This window comes from Mirounga angustirostris, unplaced genomic scaffold (genome assembly GCF_029215605.1).
Source record: "Mirounga angustirostris isolate CCGP_5_RB_7025 unplaced genomic scaffold, mMirAng1.0.hap1 SCAF_2, whole genome shotgun sequence".
Lineage (NCBI taxonomy): Eukaryota > Metazoa > Chordata > Mammalia > Carnivora > Phocidae > Mirounga > Mirounga angustirostris.
The window spans coordinates 143,797,009-143,819,972 of NW_026991710.1; the positions used below are offsets into that span (position 1 = coordinate 143,797,009).

A 22,964-nucleotide genomic window follows, 5' to 3' on the forward strand; every position below is an offset into this window, starting at 1 on the left:
ATTAGGCCAATTAATAACTCTACAATGGCCTCCAAGTGTTCAAGTGAAAGGAAGAGTCATAGGTCTCTCACTTTAAATCAAAAGCTAGAAATGACTAAGCTTAGTGAGGAAGACATGTGGAAAGTTGAGATAGGCTGACAGCTAGGGCTTTTGCACCAAATAGTTAGCCAAATTGTGAATGCAAAGGAAAGTTCCTGAAGGAAATTAAATGTGCTACTCTGGCAAACACACTCTTACTGCTGATGTGGAGAAAGTTTGAGTGGTCTGGATAAAAGATCAAACCAGCCACAACATTCTCTTAAGCCAAAGCCTGATCCAGAGTAAGGCCCTACTCTTTTCAATTCCAGGAAGGCTGGGAGACGTGAGGAAGCTGCAGAAAAAAAGTTGGAAGCCGGCAGATATTGGTTTGTGTGGTTTAAGAAAAGAGGCCAGCTCCATAACATAAAAGTGCAAGGTGAAGCAGCAAGTGCTGATGTAGAAGTAAGTTTTCTAGAAAATCTAGCTCAGATACTTCATGAAGATGGCTACACTAAACAACAGATTTTCCATGTAGATGAAACAGCTTTCTATTGGAAGAAGATGCCATCTAGGACTTTCAAAGCTAGAGAGAAGTCAATGCCTGCCTTCAAAGCACAGGCTAACTCTCTTGTTAGGGGCTAATGAAGCTGGTGACTTTAAGTTAAAGCCAATGCTCATTTACCACTTTGCAAATCCTTGGGCCCTTAAGAATTATGGGAAATCTACTCTGTGCTCTGTAAATTGACCAAAAAACCCTGGATGACAGCACATCTGTTTACAACATGGTTTACTGAATATTATAAGCCCACTGTTGAGACCTATTGCTCAAAAAAAAAAAAAGATTCCTTTACAAATATGACTCCTTATTGGCAATGCACCTGGTCACCCAAGAGCTCTGATAGAGATGGACAACAAGATTGATGTTGTTTTCTTTTTCTTTTTAAAGATTTTATTTATTTATTTGACAGAAAGAGACACAGCAAGAGAGGGAACACAAGCAGGGGGAGTGGGAGAGGGAGAAGCAGGCTTCCCACTAACCCTGGGATCATAACCTGAGCTGAAGGCAGATGCTTAACCACTGAGCCACCCAGGCGCCCCTTAATGTTGTTTTCATACCAACTAACACAACATCTGTTTTGTAGATTAAGGAGCTATTTTGACTTTTAAGTCTTATTATTTAAGAAATACATTTTATAAGGCTACAGCTGCCATGGATAGTGAATCTGCTGATGGATCTAGGCAAAGTCAATTGAAAGCCTTCTGGAAAAACTCACCATTTTAGATGTCATTAAGAACATTCATGACTTATAGGAAGAAGTCAATATATCAATATTCACAGGAGTGTGGAAGAAGTTGATTCTAACCCTTGTGGATGACTTTGAGGGGTTCAAAACTTCAGTGGAGGAAGTAACTGCAGATGTGGCCGAAATAACAAAAAAACAAAAACAAGAAAACCCATTAGAATTAAAAGTGGAACTTAAAAATGTGATTGAATTACTGCAAACTCATGATAAAACTTGAACAGATGAGTTGTTTCTTATGGATGAGCAAAGAAATGTTTCCTTGAGATGGAAACTATTCCTGGTAAAGATGATGTGAAGATTGTTGAAACAACAACAAAGAATTTAGAATATTACATAAACTTAGTTGATAAAGCAGCAGCAGGGTTCAAGGGGATTGACTCCAACTTTGAAAGTTCTTCTGTGGGTAAGTGTTGTCAAACAGCATCACACGCTACAGCAAAATCATTCATGAAAGGAAGAGTCATCAATGCAGCAAACTTGATTAGTGTCTTATTTTAAGAAATTGCCATAACCATCCCAGTCTTCAACATCACCACCCTGATCAGCAGCAGCCATAAACATTGAGGCAAGACCCTCCACCAGCAGAGAGATTATGACTGGCTTAAAGCGCAGATGATGATTAGCATTTTTTAGCAATAAAGTATTTTTAAATTATTACATTTTTAAAAGATTTTATTTATTTGTCAGAGAGAGAGAGAGAGTACAAGCAGGGGGAATGGCAGGCAGAGGGAGAAGCAGGATCCCCACTGAGCAGGAAGCCCAATGCAGGACTCAATCCCAGGACCCTGAGATTTTGACCTGAGCCAAAGGCAGACGCTTAACTGACTGAGCCACCCAGGCATCCCTATTAGATTGGTTTTTAGACATAATGCTATTGCACACTTAATAGACTACGGTATAGGGTAAGCATAACTTTTATATGTACTGGGAAACCAAAAAATTCATTTGACTTTCTTTATTCCAATATTTGCTTTATTGCGGTGGTCTGGAACCAAACCTGCAACATCTCCGAGGTATACCTGTAATTGACAAATTGCTGAAGGCTCAGTGTGGACAAGATGGGGGGAGGTGTCACAATTTTGTCAGTCTTACTTCCTGGATCTCTATTAGATTCTCATGAAATAGAGAAAAGCCCCTCTGCTTCAGGTAGAAAAAGCGGGGGAGTAAGCATTTTGAAATATGCCAGAGCATTCTGCTCTTCTTAACAAGGTCTGGGCCCTCAGGAAAAACTAAACACAGTATAATCTGCTGAGTTTTATCAGAGGCTAACTGACCTGCAAGAAGGGAAATACTCAGCTCCAGCCCACTCTTAGCCATCCTGTCCCACCTAAGGGGTGGGGCGGGGGCAACCAAAAAGCACATGAAGTTCACAGCTGGAAGCACAAGCCCAGGAAAGATTGAAACCTAATAATAGTACTACAGAATGCTTCCCCTACTCCCACACCTCACCATTGCATTACTAAAAGCCCATTTACAGCAGTTTCTTTTTCCCATTATATCATGCCAAGCTATCAAAAAAAAATTAAAAGACATACAAAAAGCAACCATTTAAGGAAGAAATATCAATTCTCTACAATCTCCTTCTGAGCATAGAAGCAGAAGGAATATTTTCTAACTCATTCTATGAGGCCAGCATTACCCTAGTACCAAAACATGTCTGGATCTATACGAGGAAAACTTCAAAGAAATCAAAGAAGAGGAAAGAAATCAGAGAAGAACTAAACAAATGAAGAGATCTTCCATGTTCATGGATAGGAAGACTCAATATTGTCAAGGTGTCATTCTTCCCAACTTGATCTATAGATTCAACACTGTGCCAATCAAAATCCCAGCAAGTTATTTTGTGGCTATTTAAAAACTGATTCTGAAGTTTGTGCAGAGAAGCAAAAGACCCAGAATAGTCAATACAACATGAAGGAAAAGAACAAAGTCAGAGGACTGACCCCATCCAACCTCAAGGCTTACTATAAAGCTATAGTAATTAAGACAGTGAGGTATTGCTGAGAGAATAGGTTCCAAGAGATCAATGGAACAGAATAAAGGTCCCAGAAATGTACCTCCCTAAATATAGTTAACTGATCTTTTTTAAAAAAGATATTTATTTATTTATTCATTTGAGAGAGAGAGAGAGAATGCACGAGCAGGGGAGGGGCAGAGGGAGCAGGAGAAGCAGGCTCCCCGCTGAGCAGGGAGTCCACAGGGGGCTAGATCCCAGGACCATGACCTGAGCCGAGATCATGACCTGAGCCAAAGGCAGACTCTTAACTGACTGAGCCACCCAGGCGCCCCTAGTAAACTGATCTTTGACAAAGGAGTAAGGGCATTACAGTGGAGCAAAGTAGTCTTTCCAACAAATGATGTTGAAACAAAAAAATAAAAATGTTTATCTGGACTCAGACTTTACACTCTTCACAAATATTAACTGAAAATGAATCACAGATTTAAATGTATAATGCAAAACTACAAAAGTCCTAAAAGATAACACAGGAGAATATTCAAATGACCTTGGGTTTGGTCATGATTTTTAGCTACAACAACACCAACAATGATCCATGAGAGAAAGACTGCATAAGATGGACCTCATTAAAAGAAACAGTTCTTTTCCGTGAAAGATGTTGTTAAGAGAATGACAGACAAGCTACTGACTGGGAGAGAATATTTGCAAAAGACATATCTGATAAGGGACTGTTATGAAAACTATACAAGGAACTCTTAAAGCTCAACAATAAGAAAACAAACAACTCAATTAAAAAATGAGCCAAACACTTTAGCACACACTTCCCCAAAGAAGATATACAGATGGCAAATAAGCATATGAAAAGATGCTTCACATCATGTGTCATCAGGGAAATGCAAATTAAAACAACAATGAGATACCACTACACACCTATTAGAATAGTGCAAAACCAGAGCACTGAAAACACCACATGCTGTGGAGGATGTGTAACAATAGGGCCTGTCAATCATTGCTGGTGGGAATGCAAAACGGGTCAGCCACCTCAGAAGACTGTTTGGTGGTTTCTTATAACACTAAACGTGCTCTTTCCACGTGATCCGGCAATATCTGTTGGTATTTACCCACAGGGGTTGAAAACGCATGTCCACACAAAAACCTGCACATGGGGTTTATAGCAGCTTTGTTCACAATTGCTAAAACTTGGAAGCAACCAAAATGTCCTTTGATAGGTAAATAAATGGATAAATAAACTGTAGTACATCCAGATAATAAAATATTTTTCAGCGCTAAAAAAGAAATGAGTTATCAAGTCATGAGAAGGCACGAAGAACCTTAAATTAATATTACCAGGTGAAAGCAGCTCATCCAAAAAGGCTACATACTGTATGAGCCCAACTATTGATATTCAAGAACAGGCAAAACTATGGAGACAATGAAAAGATCAGTGGTTGCCAGGGGTTAGGGAGAGAGAACGATGAATAGGCAGAGCATGGAGGGGTTTTAGGGCAGTGAAACTATTCTGTATGATACTGTAATGGTGGATACATGGCATTATACATTTGTCCAGACCCATAGAAATTCCAACACCAAGGTGAACCCTAATGTAAACTATGACCTCTGGGTTACAATGTGTTAAAGTGGGTTCCTCAGTTACAGCAAATGTACCACTCTTGTGGTGCATGGGGAGGCTGATGAGGAGGGAGTCTATGCACGCATGGGGTTGGGGGTACATGGGAAATAAAATCTAATACACACACACATATATACACACACTTTTGGCTAGTGAGGAAAAATAGACTGTGTGTGTGTGTATGTGTGTGTGTGTGTAATATAGACTATATCCCCATCTCTTGATATATGAACACATCATAATTTTCAAAATTTTACTTGCCTTGATTTCCTCATCTGTAAAGTGAGGCTAATAATAGCAAGTACTTGAAAGGACTGTGGGGAGGACTGAATGAGTTTGGTATAGAAAACAGTGCCTGGCACACAGTAAGCACCATGTACATGGCAATTAATACAAATAATGAATAACAATGGTGCTTTGTATTATTGGAAAAGCGAGTTCAAGAATCAAATTGGCAAGAAGAATTATGTAAATTTGCAATTATCATAGGAAATTATATCACCATGCAATGGGGCGCCTGGGTGGCTCAGTTGATTAAGTGACCGACCCCTGATTTCAGCTCAGGTCATGATCTCAGGGTCCTGGGATCGAGCCCTGCATTGGGCTCCTCACTTAGCATGGAGTCTGCTTGAGATTCTTTCTCTCTCTCCCTCTTCCCACCCTTCCCCCCGCCCCCGCTCACGCTCTCTCTCTGTCTCTAAAAATAAATACATACATCCTAAAAAAAAAAAAAGAAAATTATAACACCACATGAATAAAATGCAAAAACAAAAATTCCTTTGGCTACTGTGACCCAGTAGTAGCTATAACGGTGTTTGCTATGTTGACACACCTACTTGAAGATTGGGCAAGTTGATGGAAACTAAGCAGTAAAATAATGTATTTGGAGTCATTTCATACAAAATAGGACACTACTTTCCAATAGAGCACTGTATCTCACTGCCAAAACTAAGGACATTTAAGAGCAAGTTGAATATAAATTTATAGCAAAAACTATTAAGGAAAAGTTGATCCTGAGAGAATGCTGTGATGTCCCCTGCTTCTGGGTAGACACTCACAAGGCCCCGAAACCCTCTGAACCCGAGAAGTTTGCTTAGATAACAAGATTGTGACTGTGACCTCATCTTGGCTCAAGTCTGCTTGTTTATTTCTGGTTTTCAGTTATGCTCTGGACATAGCTCAAATGCTCAAGAACATTTATCATCCCTGTTCATGTTTCCAAAGAGGACAGGATTTGCTGTTCCTTGCCTGAGAGGGGAGCATGGAGCGAGGACACCTGCTGTCCTTCCCTGGCAGGGGAGGGGACGGCTCATATGGTGAGTGGGCGTCTGGCATTCCTGGGCCCTACTTTACTAGAAGACAGCATTATGTGTCCCAGGTCCCAGGTGCCCAGCCTGTGGCCTTCTGGGGCCTGCTGGCCATCAGGCGGCCCGGAACCTCCTCTCACTTCCAGTCCCCACCTGTAAAGTACTCCTCCTCCCCTCCTTCCTCTCCTTTCTGTCCCTTAGGAAGACCAGCTTGAGGTTCTTGGCAGCTGCTCTCTAAGTGGACAGAGTGGGCCCCAAAAATCTAGATTTAGGGAGGAAGCAGAACACCCCAACAGGCTTCAGTGCTAAGCCTCATTCTCCAACATGGTTTCCTGGAAATCCTACTCAGCCATTTATTCATAGAAAACAATTTATTATATTAAAACTGTCAATTAATATAAATGTTACACTCTGATCCACATTCAACTGCTGATTCTTACATCCACACTTTCTATTTGTGACAGCCCTGGGGGGAGAGGGAAACAAAGGGTAGAATTCAGGCCTGAACCCCTTTACATGCCTAACACCTCATTTGAGTAAAACCTTACAGAAATCATTTGTAGAGCAAGCACTAAGCATCTATGTATCCACACACATAAAAACACAATTTTTGTATCCGTTAGTTTCTTCTAGGAATTATTAAGGTGATTATAATTTTTGCATAATATTCCCAGGATGACAGGCTGATGTGGTAATGTGGAGACAGTCCCAGATCTGAATTCTGTTTCTGCCACCTCCTGGGTATATGGCCTCAGGAAAGTTGCCAACCTTCTTGAGCCTCAGTTTCCTGATCTATCAGAGGTTCTATCATCTGAACTGACCTATGATCTGATCCTATCATTAGGTTCAATGAACTGATATGTAAAGGACCTAGTGGCAGACGTAGCAAAAAAAAAAAAAAAAAAAAAGTGCCCAAGTATTTAATTCACATCACCATTTCCCCTTTGAGGTGTGCAAAGCAGATAGGTCTACAGGCAATCCCCACCTCTGAGGATCATGCGCCACCTCCTAGTAGCTTTCAGGAGCTCTGTCTGCTCCAGAATGAGCCCAGTACAAATTGGTATCTCCAAGCTTATCAAAATCAATGCATGGACATTGTGGCCTCACTATTTTGTAGGAACACCAGAGCCGTGCCCTTTTTACAAAGTGTTTGAGATAGTAATGGCAACCTAGAAAAATGCTTATAGCTTTAGAACAACCCTGAATCACTTCTGCCTAGACATACCCCTGTTGGGATGCACTAGTCTCATATATGTATTGGATTATATGCCAAGAAATACTCTGCCTTAAGATTGCCCCAGTAGCCTTGGGGGGCCTGTGTGGCTCAGTCAGTTGGGTGTCGGACTCTTGATCTCAGCTCAGGTATTGATCTCAGGGTTGCGAGTTCAAGTCCTGCACTGATATAAATAAAGAAATAAATAGACTCCCCCAGGAACCTTATTAGTAAAGACCCAGGATACCTCAAAGCAGGTGCCATAGAAATACAAACCATTGCCTTGGCCCAGCAGACTGACTTCAAAAGCAGCCAACCTGACTGTACATTTTAAACTTGGCAAAAACGTGCAAGCATGAAAGCAAATTGAGACCACAATCTCCTCAAATTACATAATAAAGTCAGCCCCTTCTATAAGCCAAATCACAATGAAGAGCTACTCTTTGTTGTCAGGATAAGATAATGTTGCACATGGAAAATTTGTATTAAGAAGTATGAAGTAACAGAATTGTTCCACGATGGCCTAAAGTATCTTTGAGACTTACGTTCTGTCATCCAAGCTCTTTGGGACAATACTATCTTGGAATTCCATTCATAGTTGATCTCCTTCAAAGGAGCTGGTCTGTATCTGCTGTTGAGCAAAGTGAGGTCACTATGAACTGTCAGCACTGAAAGGAAGGGCCCGAACACAAGAACCACTGAGGTTCAGGTGACAGGGAGGGGGTGCACATGAGGGCAGAACCCAGCCAGGGAATGAAAACACACAGGAGACAAAATAGGGTCCAAAACCTAATACATTTTATGACTAATTTACCCTTACGGCTCTATGAGGTCGGTCACGCTGCTCACCATCACACAAGCCGCTCCTGAAGGTCTTCTCTACCTATCGTGGGCAACCAGTAGCATCGATTGTGAAATGTTTCCTAGACCAAAACTGTCTCTGCCTTGTTTGAGGGGGAAGAACTCAGAATTTCAGGGTAAAATGTATTTAAGTACTAAGGTGGGCCCAGAGCTATTGCGAAAAATCTGTATTTGTATGGCCACCTTCTTTGTGAATGTGGGATAGCTTTCTCCTCCGGCAAAAATATAGGTTAGGCTCCACAATGTTCAAACTTGAACATCATCTCTACCATCTCCTCCTCTGTTTTCCTCGAGGAACTGACCTGAATCAGAAATGGAGAAGACCAGCCCCGCAGACATCTGGCAGCAAATGGTTACACTGTTTGCCGGGAACTCTTACAAAGAGCCCTGCAAAGAGGCAGTATTTGGAGAATGTCACAGGGATGAAGTCTCTAGAATTCAGCAATTCTAGGTGCTCTAAATTCCACCTTAAGTCCAGGTAGCCCACAGAGCACTGTATTGTAAACCCCATGAACTCAATGCTAGAATGACCCTACTTCCAGTTTTAGCATTCAGATTTTATCGAAGATGGCTGTAAGTACCACTCATAGGGAATCTCTTTTTTTGTATTTGTTGCCCAAAAGGGAAAAATCCTATTGAAGATCATCCATTTCACATCAGACATGATTTTAACTTATGCGAAGCAACCACACAGCCTTCAACAGTGAGTAGGAAAAGAGAAATTATTTAAATGGTATAACTTAAAATAAGTAAAAATTGTATTTTGTGCATGTTCTATTTACCAAATACCACATATGTCTATATATACTGTGTGTATGTATGCTTTATTTAATGAATAATATAAGGAATTTTGTAAAAGAATTTTGATTAGATGTAATTTTTTCCTATCCCCTAATCTGGAACCTAACTCATGTGGAGGACCAGTCACACTCGACATCATCACTTAGGGTGCCCTCTCTGACCTGGTGACGTTCCTGCCAGGCCAGGCCCCCGGTTCTGTGAGCTGAGCTAGGACCCACTGGAAAAGCTCACCCTCCTAAAAGGCACAGTTTCCGGCCCCTGTCCACGCGTCCAAGCCACTGGGCACTTCCTGCTCACGGGTCAGGCAACTCTCCCATCCAGTGTCGAGCTCATTTCCTAGCCTTGAACTCTGTCCGCTTGTCAGTGAGCTGCCTGCTCAGCTTACAACCTTTAGCGTTACTTGGCCATCAGCCTCTCAGGAGCAGGGCTATCTTACTCTGTTTCACCAGCATTTCATACGGTATCTGGCACATGGTAAATGGCAAACCAATATTTATTGAACAGAACTTATCTGTGTTTGGCTTTATCGGTGCGCCTGCTGCAGCATTCCCCGAGAGCGGAGTCGCTGTTAACAACCGCCCACCCAGCCAACACCCCTTTCTGTGCCTAGCCCTGCAAGCAGCCTACGAGTGAGCCTGGGCATCTCTTCTGTAAAGACTGCATCCAAAAAATATTTTTCAGTATCTAGTGTGAGGAAAACACTTTTCTCCTGAGGAAGAGTATACGTTCACCTTTCCAATAATGAGAACCGTGTAAATTATCATCTTTCTCTTTTTCTGCAAGAGTTGCTAAAGACCTCAAATAAAGTTAAGCTACATTAGAGACACTGCATTGACCCCTTCAGCTACCATTTTTATATGCTTTCTTCTCTTTGATCCTGATTTTCAGCTTGGGGATTCTATTGCAATGTTTCTCAAAATCACCCCTATATGAGAATCACTGTAGGTGTTTGTTAAAAACGCTCATTCCCGGCCCCCTCCACAGACACATTAATCAGACTCTCTAAAAGTGGGACTCAGGAGTTTACATTTTACACAAACTGGCAGGAGACTGGCCCGGACTGCTCCTTACTGCTGCTTACACAGAGAGAATTTCCTTCTCTCTGATTCTTCCCAGAGGAGCATCTAAAATGACCAGCAAACCACCCTCCCAGGCTCTACTGACTCACACGAAGTCTGTTTCTGCCAAGTCCACCCCGTCCCCCGCCCCTGGGCGGGGAGGGGGAGGGGGCTCCGCAAAGGCCTGGGACTGGGGCCCAGTGCAGAAGCCAGAGGTGGGCCCCTGGGAGCCAGCGTGGGAGGAGTGTTCAGAGCAGAGGAGACCCTCCGCGTAAATAGCTGGTGACCAAAGAGCACTGAGCAGTGGGGGAATTTTAGCCATTCTAAATCCCCAAGAAGTAATTTTAAATCCTACTCATATTTCAAGATTCCATATGAAGCTTTCTGGGATTATGCTGCTCTCATTCATCCTCTGTTCTAGGCATCTACAAGATCGATCATCACACTGCATGACGACATTTCATTGTATTGTGACTTCTGTTGTTCACTTGTTTCACATGAACAAACTGGTTTTCTTAATTCAACTGTTAACCATAGGAGGACAGGGACCATGTTTTAGAGTTTAGCTTTTAAATAACTGCCTTATGGAAATATAATTCTCATACCTAACAAATTCACCTACTTAAAGCGTGCAATTCAACAGTTTTTAGTATTTTCATACAGTTGGGCAACCATTATCACAATGAATTTTAGAACATTTTCATTATCTCCAAAAGAAACACTGTACCCATCAGCAGTCACTCCCCATTTCTCCAAGTTGTGGGTTGAATTGTGTCCCCCAAGAGACATGTTCAAGTCCTAACCCCCAGATCCTATGAATGTGGCCTAATTGGAAACGGTCTTTGCAGATGTAATCAAGTTAAGATGAGGTCACTTTGGATTGGGGAGGGCCTTAAATCCAACATGACTTGGTGTCCTTATAAGGAGAGGGAAATTTGGATGCAGAGCTACAGGCACATGGGAAGAAGTCCATGTGAAGACAGAGACAGAGATTGGAATGCTGCTTCTACAAACCAAGGAAAGCCAAAGATTTCAGGTAACCAGAAGCTAGATGAGGTAAGGAAGGATTCTTTCATAGGTGCTGAGGACCTTCGTCCCTAGGTCCTTTGGAGGGAGTATGGCCCTGCCAATACTGACTATGGACTGTGAGAGAATAAATTTCTGTTTTTCTAAGCCCCCCAATTTGTGACTCTTTGTTATGGCACATCTAGGAAACTAATAAATACTCTCTCAAACCTCCCTCAACCCCACCCTAGGCAACCAGTAATCTACTTTCTATTTCTATAGATTAATCTACTCCAGACATTTTATATAAATATGATTATACAATATGTAATCTTTTGTTATGGATATCTTGCATTTTAATGTCTTCAAGGGTTGTCCATGGGTACCAGGCATTGGTACTTCATTTTTATTGGTAAATACTATTCCATTACATGGGTACACCATATTGGTTTCTCCATTCATCAGCTGGTGGACATTTGGGTTGTTTCCACTTCTGGGTCTTTTGAATAATGGTGCTATGGAGATTCATGTACAAGTTTTTGTGCGGACATGTTTTCATTTTTCTTGGGTATATACCTAGGAGTAGGATTGCTGAGTCATATAGTAACTCTATATTTAAACTTTTGAGGAAATGCCAGACTGTTTTCCAAAATAGCTGCACCATTTTACATTCCCATCAGCAGCGTATGGGCATACCAACTGATCTACATCCTTTCTAACACTTATCATTATCTGTTTTTTAATGATAATCATCCTAGATGTGAAGTGGTAACTCACTATGATTATGATTTGCATTTCCCTGATGGCCAGTGAAGTTGAGCATCTTTTCTTGTGCTTATTAGTTGTCTTCTTTGGAGAAACGTCTCTTTTCTCTTGCCCATTTTTTTAAGGTTTTATTTATTTATGAGAGAGAGAGAGAGAGTGAGCGTGTGGGGGAAGGAGCAGAGGGAGAAGGGCAAGCAGACCACACTGAGCATGGAGACTGACATGGGGCTCGATCTCAGGACCCTGAGATCATGACCTGAACTGAAACCAAGAGTCAGACTCCCAACCGACTGAGTCACCCAGGCACCCCTCTTGCTCATTTTTTAATTGGATTGCTTGTCTTTTTGTTGTTGAGTTGTAGGTGTTCTTTATATATTCTGGATGACTGGGTTGCCTTTTGATTATTGAGTTTTAAGTACTATTTATATATTTTATAGTTTTTAAATATTCTTCACTGTGCCTAATAATACTGAGCATACCGTGGGGATTGTGTTTCTGCTTTTGTACATTTCTCGTGTTCAAAAAGGATCGTTTGGTTTTTGTTTCATGAATGGGCTGGAAGAACATTTTTCAGAACTGTTGGGTCAAAACTGAGGGTAAGGAAAAGAACCTAATGTTTACTGACTGCCTCTCATCAGCCAAGTATTGTTACTGGGAGGACCTCCTAATAACCTAGGGAAATTCTGTGTTGTCCCCAGTAAACTGGGGAGCACAAAGGAGCTGCTTACCAGACATCTCACAGTTGATAAGCAGGAGAGCTGCTCTGGTCACCAAAGCCTGTGCTTTTTAAATCCTGCCTCTTTGTTCCATCACGATGCAGTAAAACAAAGAGATATCAAAACCAGAGGACTTACTCTGCAATATAAAATGTCACCTCTCAACTTCATGTCTCACCCAAGGAGCTACAAACAGTTTATATGGTTTTTCAGCTCATAAATTAATGAAATCTATGCAAATACTTCTCTGGCAGTGAAGTGTAGGAATAGAGGAATTGTGCCAATTCTTCTGTTAAAAACTGAAGCACAGAAATGGGAATATGCCTAAGTCCACTGAATGAGAAGAAAAAGAGCATGTGATCCTGGACTCCAAGGAGAAAGCGTGCGAGTCCTGCAGAGGTGACCTGTATGTGCACGCTTCAACATCCACCCGCACTTTCCAATCAGTCCAAAGTGCAAATGGTTTCTGTAGCTCATGATTCTGGCTCCAGGCCAGTGATATGCTCACTTGAATTGCAGCCAAAAGGCCTCGGACTCACTACCTGCGCATGTGACTGGCTTTCTCACGTTCTACAGGGTGTACTCTCCGGGAGACCCACTGACATCTAATTCTCTTGGATCCCATTTCGTTTTTTATAGACAAGTGTCTTCACCCTTTGAGACCTAAAAATAGAGGTGAGATGAAGACATAGTTTGGAGGGTCTTAAAAGCCCTAAGTAAAGTCCTTAAAACATTTAAAACCCTGAGATTCATCTCCGGGAAATACCGCATCTGATTATCTTAATTTACAGCCTATCCTGGAAATTTCTCTTCTGGGGGAAGAAAACCATCTGCAAACGATACCTTTCTGTAAATAAATAATATATATATTTTTAAGTGTCAGAGGAAGACATCAGAAAGCAGAAAAGGAAACTAAAAGGGAAATAAGTTCTTGAAATTACCCAAGTAGATTATGGGCAAGAAGGCCATTTATGAGGATACAATTAACATGGCCATATTAATAGATTAATCTGACTTACTTTCACAGGGCTGCCCAAGCAGAGACAGAAAAAGGAATTATAGATGAAGTTAAATCATCCCTGGGAAAGGAAATCCAAAGGAACATTTCTACTTACCAAAGAAAGATCATGTCTGTGTTGACCGATTCTTTGGGGTTTTCCTCACATCGCTTGTGCCTGTGTGGCTCTGTCCTGTTCATGGACCTGTTTCCCGGTTGAATGTCCCCACAAGGCAGGCTACACGAGTACCTGCAGGATACCATTGTTTGCCAGAATTCTAGGAACAATGGTCGATGGAATTTTGGAATTTTGCCTCCCTGGTCTTAGAAAAGGGCAAAAAAATGTTCGTTTCCCCCAAAGGCCAATTGAAAGATGTCACATTGTCCCAGAAGCCCAGCCCTGGACCTTCCCCACCGCTAAGAGTCGTTGGCACCTCCAGGTCCTTGGTCTCCCTTGGTGACTGACTGGTGTGGGGTGAGGATCCCTGGGCCTGCCCTTGGAAGCCCTCAGCAGCTGCTACTATTGACACTTTCTTACCCAAGGGAGGAAGTAGCTTTGGAAGATTTTGAGACCCAGCTCACAGTCTGGATGTTTGAAAGGGTGAAACCTAACTTTAATATAACTTTAAAGAAGCAGTTTATATTTATTTGTACAGTGCCTGCTTCTTTTTTATTATATACTTTCCCAGGGAACATGTTAATTGAAAGTGTATGTCATCTTATGTCCGGAAGTGATGAAGTTTGATGGATAAATTTTCCTCTGGTTCCTTCCTCCCAGCTTCACTGAGTTTTATCCATCACATCTGAAAACCTAGCATGAACCACAAAACAGGTTGAGAGGAGTAATGGGTGAAAGGATGAGGTTTTCCATTGGATAACTTACTCCGTGGGTGCTGAAGATTTGGGAGACTTCTTGTCTTAATTGAATAGTTGGCCTTTACTTGGGTTAATCTAGTGAATTTATGAAAGAATTATGTAGACTAGACACAGAAAATTGTACATTATGTAAAAATATGTAAAATATTTTTTAAATATAAATCCATATCCCGGGGCCCCTGGTTGGTGCAGTTGCTTGAGCCACCGACTCTTGGTGTCAGCTCAGGTCATGATCTCAGGGTTGTGAGACTGAGCCCTGTGTCAGGCTCAGTGCTCAGCGTGGAGTCTGCTTGAGATTCTCTCTCCCTCTCCCCTGCCCCTCCTGCTCGTGCTCTCTCTCTCTCACTCTCTAAAATAAATAAGGAAATCTTAAAAAAAAATCCATATCCCTCCTTCACCAAAAAGCTGGTCATATTGATGACAATAATACATTTTTGCTTATTTTCTGAAAATAAAAAATCATCAGACTAATTACTACAGCACCTCTGGAATAATGGTATAGATTTACTGAGCACCTACTATGTGCCAGTCACTTTGTGAATATGATTCCTCATCACTACAACGTGGATATTCTTACTTCCAATCTACAGATGAGTAGACTGAAGTTCAGAGAGAGCATTTGTTTGAGGCCTGAGCCCTGTGGGATCAAGTCCAAAGTCCACCAGGATTTAGCAGACCAAGGAGGTCTAAAGTTTCTAAAGCTAAGCACAGTAAAGGACACAGTTATTCAAGATAAATGTAAAATGTATGAGATGCCGGGACAACAGACAATCCAGGACATATGAACACTTAAACTATAAGGCATCATCTTAAAAATATGTGCACCGCCACCTCACTCTTTGCAAATACCTAAATGTACAAGGAGCTGAGAAAGTGAGTATAGAGTGAGTATAGCAGAGTTATGGGGAATACTGAACAGAAGAATGAAGTGTGAGAAGACAGAAAGGGAGGGTTAATTTCAGGAAAGTTGTTCAAGGATCAAAATCCCAGGAAAGGTGTTTGGACTTTACCTGTAGACAGTGCCACATAACTACTAACATCTGTATGGCGTTTGACAGGTGCTTTCACACACATTATTACACTTGACACTGAAAGTGTGAGAGGTGACATTAGGCGACTTTCCCAAGACTACTAAACTGGTAAGCAGTAGAGTTCCCTGTCTCTGCAAAACTTGGGCTTTTCCCACTTTTTCATATTAGTTGCCAGCTTCCACACGAGGCAGTCCTTCAGAATTACAAATTGCCATCAGCAACCACCAATAAAAAGCAAAATAGATTATATAGGAGAATAGCACATGGCCAACCCATCATTCTGTGAGTATGCCTTATAATAGTTCTCCTAGAAGAGAGCTGAGTCCTACAGATTTGATGTTAGGAACAAGAAAATAGTTATTCAAAAAAAAAAAAAGAAAGAAAGAAAAGAAAATAGTTATTCATAATCTTCTCTTGATTATGAAAGGAATAAATACTGCATAGAAAACTGGATGGGGCACCTGGGTGGCTCACTTGGTTGAGTTTGACTCTTGATCTCAGCTCAGGTCTTTTTTTTTTTTTTTTAAGATTTTATTTATTTATTTGAGAGAGAATGAGACAAACAGAGCACATAAGCAGGGGGAGGGCAGAGGGAGAAGCAGAATCCCTGCCGAGCAGGTAGCCCCATGTGGGGCTTGATCCCAGGACCCCAGGATCATGACTGGAGCCGAAGGCAGACATTTAACCGACTGAGCCACCCAGGTGCACCTCAGCTTAGGTCTTGATCTCAAGGTTGTGAGTTCAGGCCCTGCATTGATCTGGAGCATACATTAAAAAAAATTTTTTTTTTAAATTTTTTTTAAAGATTTTATTTATTTGACAGAGAGAGAGCACAAGCAGGGGAAGCAGCAGGCAGAAGGAGAGGGAGAAGCAGACTCCCTGCTCATCAGGGAGTCCAATGTGGGGCTCGATCCCAGGACCCTGGGATCATGACCCGAGACGAAGGCAGACGCTTAACCGTCTGAGCTATGCAGGCGCCCACCAAAAAAAGTATTTAAAACAAAACTAGGAGGGCGCCTGGGTGGCTCAGTTGGTTAAGCGACTGCCTTCGGCTCAGGTCATGATCCTGGAGTCCCGGGATCGAGTCCCACATCGGGCTCCCTGCTCAGCAGGGAGTCTGCCTCTCTCTCTGACCCTCCCCTCTCTCATGCTCTCTATCTCATTCTCTCTCTCAAATAAATAAATAAAATCTTTAAAAAAAAAACAAACTAGGAAAGAAAGAATATAAAGAAGAACACAACAATTATCCATAAGTTTACAACTAATAGATAATTTGAACATTTGAGTGCATTTGTTTCCAGTCTTTGGTACACCCTAGCAAGATACTTGAATGTCATTCCTCCCTCACACATTGCATCCAACCAGTCTCTTAGTCCTATGACCCTGTCTTCTGAATATATCCCAAACCTATCCAACTCCTCTCAGCCTCTACCTTGGCATAGACTACCATTGTCTCTTGCCTAGAATATTGCAATTTCCTCCAAACCAGTCTCCTTAGCTTCAGTCTGGCACACCCTCTCCTCATTCATTCACCACACTGCAGCCAGAGTTGTTTTTCTAAAATGCAAACTGCTCAAAAGCTCTGGATGGCATCCACTGCCCTTAGGATAATGCTCACACTACTCACCATGGTTTCCAAGGCCCTTTGCCTGACTGTTCCCAACCCCCCTATCTTCCCACATCCGTTGTGCAGAACTTCTTTACCATCCTCTGCTAGCTACATCTCTGACCAAAACTCTCTCTGCTAGAATGCTCTTCCCAGGCTCTTTGCCTTATTGCTTTTCAGCTTCATTTCAATTCCACCTCATATATCAATTCTTTGGGGAAGATTTATTTGACCCCCTTCCTCTCTTTGCATAGGATTAGAGACTCTTCCTACAAATTCTCCCTCTATGATAACACTTAATTCACTTCATTATTATCCTTTTGTTTAACTGCCTGTCTCCTTCACTAGTTGTAAGCTGTGAAGGCAGGGTCCCTATCTCTTTCATTCTCCACTGGTTGTGCCACATGTGGTATTATATTTGGTAGAGGGAAGGCATGAGATCCACTGGACACACATGGGCATACTCATACATAAGACAAAATGTGTTTAATAAATTTGAATAATCTTTCTGTAGATTCTCTTGGATTTTCAATGTAGAAACTAATGCTATTTGTGATAAATGATGGTTTGGCTTCTTCCTTTCTAGGCCCTTCTATTGTTTTCCTTGTCTTACTGTGCAGCCAAGATCTCCAATGCGATGTTGAATAGATGTTGATACTTGGCATGTTTGTACCTTAGTTTTAAAAGAAAAGATTTATCATTTCAACATTAAGTATTATGGGTGATGTAGATTTTTGATTGATATCTTCATTATTTTAAGGAAATTCCCTTCTAGTCTTAGTTGACTAAATTTCTTTTTTTATAAATTATGAATGAATGCTGAATTTCATCTAGTGCATTTTCTGCTTTACTGAGATGGTTTATGTTCTTTAATCTGATAATGTGTTGAGTTGTATTTTCTAATTTTCTTATGTTAAAACATCCTACATCCTTGTATTGGTCATGATGTCTTATTGTTTTATACATTGCTGGATTTGATTTACTAGCATTTTATGGAGAATTTTAAAAACCTATGTTTATTAGTAAAACTGGCTTATAATTTTGTCTTCTCCTCTTGTGATGGTCTGGTTTTGATATGAAGAAACTTTGTAGTCTCATAAGATGAGTTGGGGAAACTTTCTCTTTTTTCTATTCTCCAAGACAGTGTAGACATAATAAAGAGTCCTTAAAAGTTTGGTACTCATTTATAAAACTATCTGGACTGGGGCGCCTGGGTGGCTCAGTTGTTAAGCATCTGCCTTCGGTTCAGGTCATGATCCCAGGGTCCTGGGATCGAGCCCCACATCGGGCTCCCTGCTCTGCGGGAAGCCTGCTTCTCCCTCTCCCACGCCCCCTGCTTGTGTTCCCTCTCTCGCTGTCTCTCTCTCTGTGTCAAATAAATAAATAAAATCTTTAAAAAAAAAAACAAAAAACAACTATCTGGACTGAGTGCAGGTTCATTTATATATCCATTAGCTGAAGTTTGTTCATTGTTTTGTTCAAATCATCACCGTGTCCTTCATCTTTCTGCCTTCATGTTTTTTGGAAAAACTCTTAATTTGTGTTTTACACTTTAAATTCAGTTTTCTTTTTTTTTTTTAAGATTTTATTTATTTATTTATTTATTATTATGTTATGTTAATCACCATACATTACATCATTAGTTTTTGATGTAGTGTTCCATGATTCATTATTTGTGTATAACACCCAGTGCTCCATGCAGAACATGCCCTCTTTAATACCCATCACCAGGCTAACCCATCCCCCCACCCCCATCCCCTCTAGAACCCTCGGTTTGTTTTTCAGAGTCCATCATTTCTCATGGTTCATCTCCCCCTCCGATTTCCCCCCCTTCGTTCTTCCCCTCCTGCTATCTTCTTCTTCTTCTTCTTTTTCTTTTTAAACATATAATATATTATTTGTTTTGGAGGTACAGATCTGTGATTCAACAGTTTTGCACTATTCACAGCACTCACCATAGCACATACCCTCCCCAATGTCTATCACCCAGCCACCCCATCCCTCCCACCCCCCCACCACTCCAGCAACCCTCGGTTTATTTCCTGAGACTAAGAATTATTTTTGAGAGAGAGAGAGAGAGAGAGCACAAGCAGGGGGAGCGGCAGGCAGAGGGAGAAGAAGGCTCCCCACTGAGGAGGGAGCCTGATTCAGGACTTGATCCCAGGACCCTGGGATCATGACCTGAGCCGAAGGCAGATGCTTAAGGACTGAGCCACCCGGGTGCCCTAAATTCAATTTTTTACACTGTCAGTGGTGCTCTCTCTTGCCTTCCTATGTTTTACTTTTGGTTTGTTCTTTTTTTTTTTAATTTAATTTAATTTTTTTTTATGGTTTGTTCTTTTAATCCAGCTCTATTTTGTCTCAACTTGCATCCTTATCTGTTGCTCTTTTGTATCTCCCATATCATTTTTTTAAAAGATTTTATTTATTTATTTGAGAGAGAGAGAATGAGAGACAGAGAGCATGAGAGGGAGGAGGGTCAGAGGGAGAAGCAGACTCCTTGCCGAGCAGGGAGCCCGATGCGGGACTTGATCCCGGGACTCCAGGATCATGACCTGAGCCGAAGGCAGTCACTTAACCAGCTGAGCCACCCAGGCGCCCCCCCATATTATTTTTTAAAGTTAGTATTTTCATGGGGCACCTGGGTGGCTCAGCGAACTAAGCGTCTGCTTAGTCCTGGGATCGAGTCCCCCATGGGGCTCCCTGCTCAGCTGGGAGTCTGCTTCTCTCTCTCTCTCTCCCTCTCCCCCTCCCCACTGCTTGTTTTCTCTCTCAAATAAATAAATAAAATCTTTAAAAAATAATAAAGTTAGTATTTTCTGGCAATTGGTTGAGATCAGAGAAGCTGATTTCCAAAGCTGGCTTCCATTTTTCCTGTAGTGAATCTCCTTTAAAGTATGAATTTGCTCTGCATCTTCAGGGCCATGCTCTTCCTAATTTTATGTTGTTGTTGTTTCAGTTTATTCATTCTTAAATAAGGAAATCTGGAAAGATCATATGTATATTGACTGCTAGAAAATACTGAGGTATCTACTGGATATCTATTAGTTTGAATAACACTGTTGTGCCTGAAAGGTTGTGTATCATTCCAGTATGCATTTTCACCAAGGCCTTATTGAGCAAGGCTTTTTCACAATGCTCAGCAAAATCTGATGTAGTCTGTTTTTTTTTTTAAGATTTATTTCCTTATTTGAGAGATCGAGAGAGCCCACACATGCCCATGAGTCGGGGGACAGGCAGAGGGAGAGAATCTCAAGCAGACTCCCTGCTGAGCCCAGAGCCTGATGCAGGGTTCGATCCCACAACCCCAAGATCATGACCTGAGTTGAAATCAAGAGTCCGACACTTAACCGACTGAGCTACCCAGGTCTTCACTCTGGTGTAGTCTATATGCAATTTTACTACTGGAAATTTCACACATGGCCAAGACGTGGCAAACACAGGTCATCAATTAGTTGGCTTGTGACAGCCTGGGGCAGGGATAACAAATATGTCTCATCTCGACATCAACTCGCATACCAGGAGTGACTGCCTGGACAACTTTGTTGACAACGATTCTGAGGTGCTTTCTGGCTCAGTGGGAAAGAGTGCTTTGATTCATGAGTTATACCTGCTAGAGGCATGGGTGTGAGGCGTGGCAGAATGAATGCCAATATTGGCTGCGCCATCCTGATGACTGTCAACAGGCTCTGTGTAACATACAGAAAACAATAGACTGCACTGCTTGAAGGGCCCTGGCCTCCTTGAGGCCGATAGGGGACACAGTTCCACCTGACCCGGGATTATTTGACATTGGGTCTGTCTTGCACAGTGCTTTCCCCAGACACTAGTGATCAGAAATTGGCCAACAGCTCAGAAATCAGCAGACTAAACCCAGGCCAGCTGTGTGACTGATTGAGTGGTGAGCTCCCCAAGCCCTCATGTGTCTAGATGTGGAAGCACACAGCTTCTTCACAACCATATCAGAGCTGGGTCTACGTAAGCCTTTGGACGTGGGCCTCTATAGTTGTATCCGGCTAGGATCTCCACCCCCACCCCTTCACCCATCCCCTACCCAAAAGAACGGGCCACCCTGGCCAAAGGATTAGGCCTGTAACCCAGGCCTGCCCAGTTCAGAAAGTGTCCTCAATTGGGTATGTGACCTAGGCTGGAACTTAGAGTCCTTATCTTGGAGATTATATAGGAGCACTTCAAGGAAACCACTCTTTTCTCCTCGAAAATTGCTGAGCAGGGATGATACTTTCTTCAAAGTAAAAGGCAGGGTGTACACAACCTAGATTTATTTCTCAACTCAATCCATCAAAGATAGAGTTTCCCAGGTTTGGGCAAACAGTTTTCAGTCTATAATGTCCTGCCTGGGTCTTCTGGGGCTCTCCATGAGCAACCGAATTGGAAAGCAAGGTAGGATACATGGGGGTGCTGTTCACTTGCAACAGGAACAATGTGGAAACTCCTGGACAGGTACGTTTGACGGTATGTTAGGGACTGGGGGAGCCCCAGAATTTTGGCACCAAGGATGCCAGCCGGAGGCAGCTGGGAGGCAGCCGAAGGTCCTGGTGAAAGGTGCCAAACTGAGAAAAGGAGTGGATGGCAGTGGGGATGAGCTTAAACAGCCTCATGACTTTGTCTCCAGCCTGTTCTGACCAGCTTAGGCTTGTTAACTAAAACATTCTTCCTATTCCTTTCTCTTCCTTGTTGTGAATGATGACAGGATTGTTGATATGATGCATTGACAACATTTAACCACAAATGGCACCAATTAGTCATTTCATAAAGTTCAACATGCACTGATACAGTTCCTTATCTCAGCTCTCTGGGGCTGGTGGGGGAGCCTGGGAGTGGAATACATGTCTCTTGCCTGAAGAAAAGTTGTCAACGAATCAGCTTTTCATCTAATTTGAGGTGACAAGTACAGATGATATATTCTAACTAAAGCATTCTCGACTCCATATGACTTTGTAAAGATACTAAAATTTGTTCATGCTCACATGTTCATCAATGTCTCCACTCCTTGACTCAGCAGATTTTCAAAAGCAAGAATTTCCCTCTTCTTTACTCCCCTTTATTAACTGATGAAAATATAAAATGTTATAATAAATCAATCTCTTTACAGATTATCTGCTTCTTTGACAAATAATGTTCACATAATTTCAGAGAATTATAAGAGACAGGATAGAATTGAATGAGGCATTCAGAGGAGGTGGGGACAGAGTGAAAGAGGTACTCATGGCTTAATTACAGAAGTTCTAAGAATAATATCTGTCAATAACTGTGAAGATGCTGAGAACTCACCGACGTTCAAACTAACAAATTAATCCGCCAGTTTCCTGGATGCTGACAGGAGATATGAAACTCCTGGGACCGAAGACAGCAGACAATTTATTCCGCCCAGTAACAGCAGTAGCCAGAATATCAGTATCTGCACTGGTCCCCCAAGCCCTAATCCTCACAGGTAATGAAGAGCAGCCAGATGACACCTGAACACACAGTGGATTGCATCCCAGGGGAGAAAGCCTGAGCTTAGGGACCCACGTTTTCTATAAGGGCCAGTAATCATACCTGCCCGTTGCTCTGAAGGGAGACACTATCTCTATCTTCCAAGGCTATTCCTTCAAAAGATAATCCAAAACGAAGGGCAGTCAGTGCCTTGCTTGCAAGATAGACAGAAAAAGGAGTTGCTCGTGGAAAAATGTTTCCCAGTAATTTCCAACCTTCATTTCAACATGGTTGTATTAGTTTCCTGAGAGTACCCTAACAAATTACCACAAGCTGGGGGGCTTAAAACAACATAAATGTATTCTCATGCAGAGGCCAGGAGT

The 22,964-nt window shown here is 41.9% G+C and overlaps 1 protein-coding gene across 7 annotated transcripts in view; it reads right to left on the minus strand.

Moving 5' to 3' along the window:
• Window positions 1-1,292: 1,292 nt before the first annotated feature.
• Window positions 1,293-22,964, minus strand: part of NEK1 (NIMA related kinase 1) — a 326,908-nt gene continuing 305,236 nt past the window's right edge. For 4 of the 7 annotated variants that reach the window (XM_064585272.1, XM_064585275.1, XM_064585271.1 and 1 more), the window contains one exon: window positions 1,298-1,429. In XM_064585272.1, the coding sequence (XP_064441342.1) occupies window positions 1,317-1,429 (113 nt within the window). In that variant the 3' untranslated portion in view covers window positions 1,298-1,316. Of the gene's footprint in view, window positions 1,430-22,964 lie in introns of all 7 variants that reach the window. The other 3 variants (XM_064585281.1, XM_064585280.1, XM_064585277.1) reach the window with 3 other exon arrangements.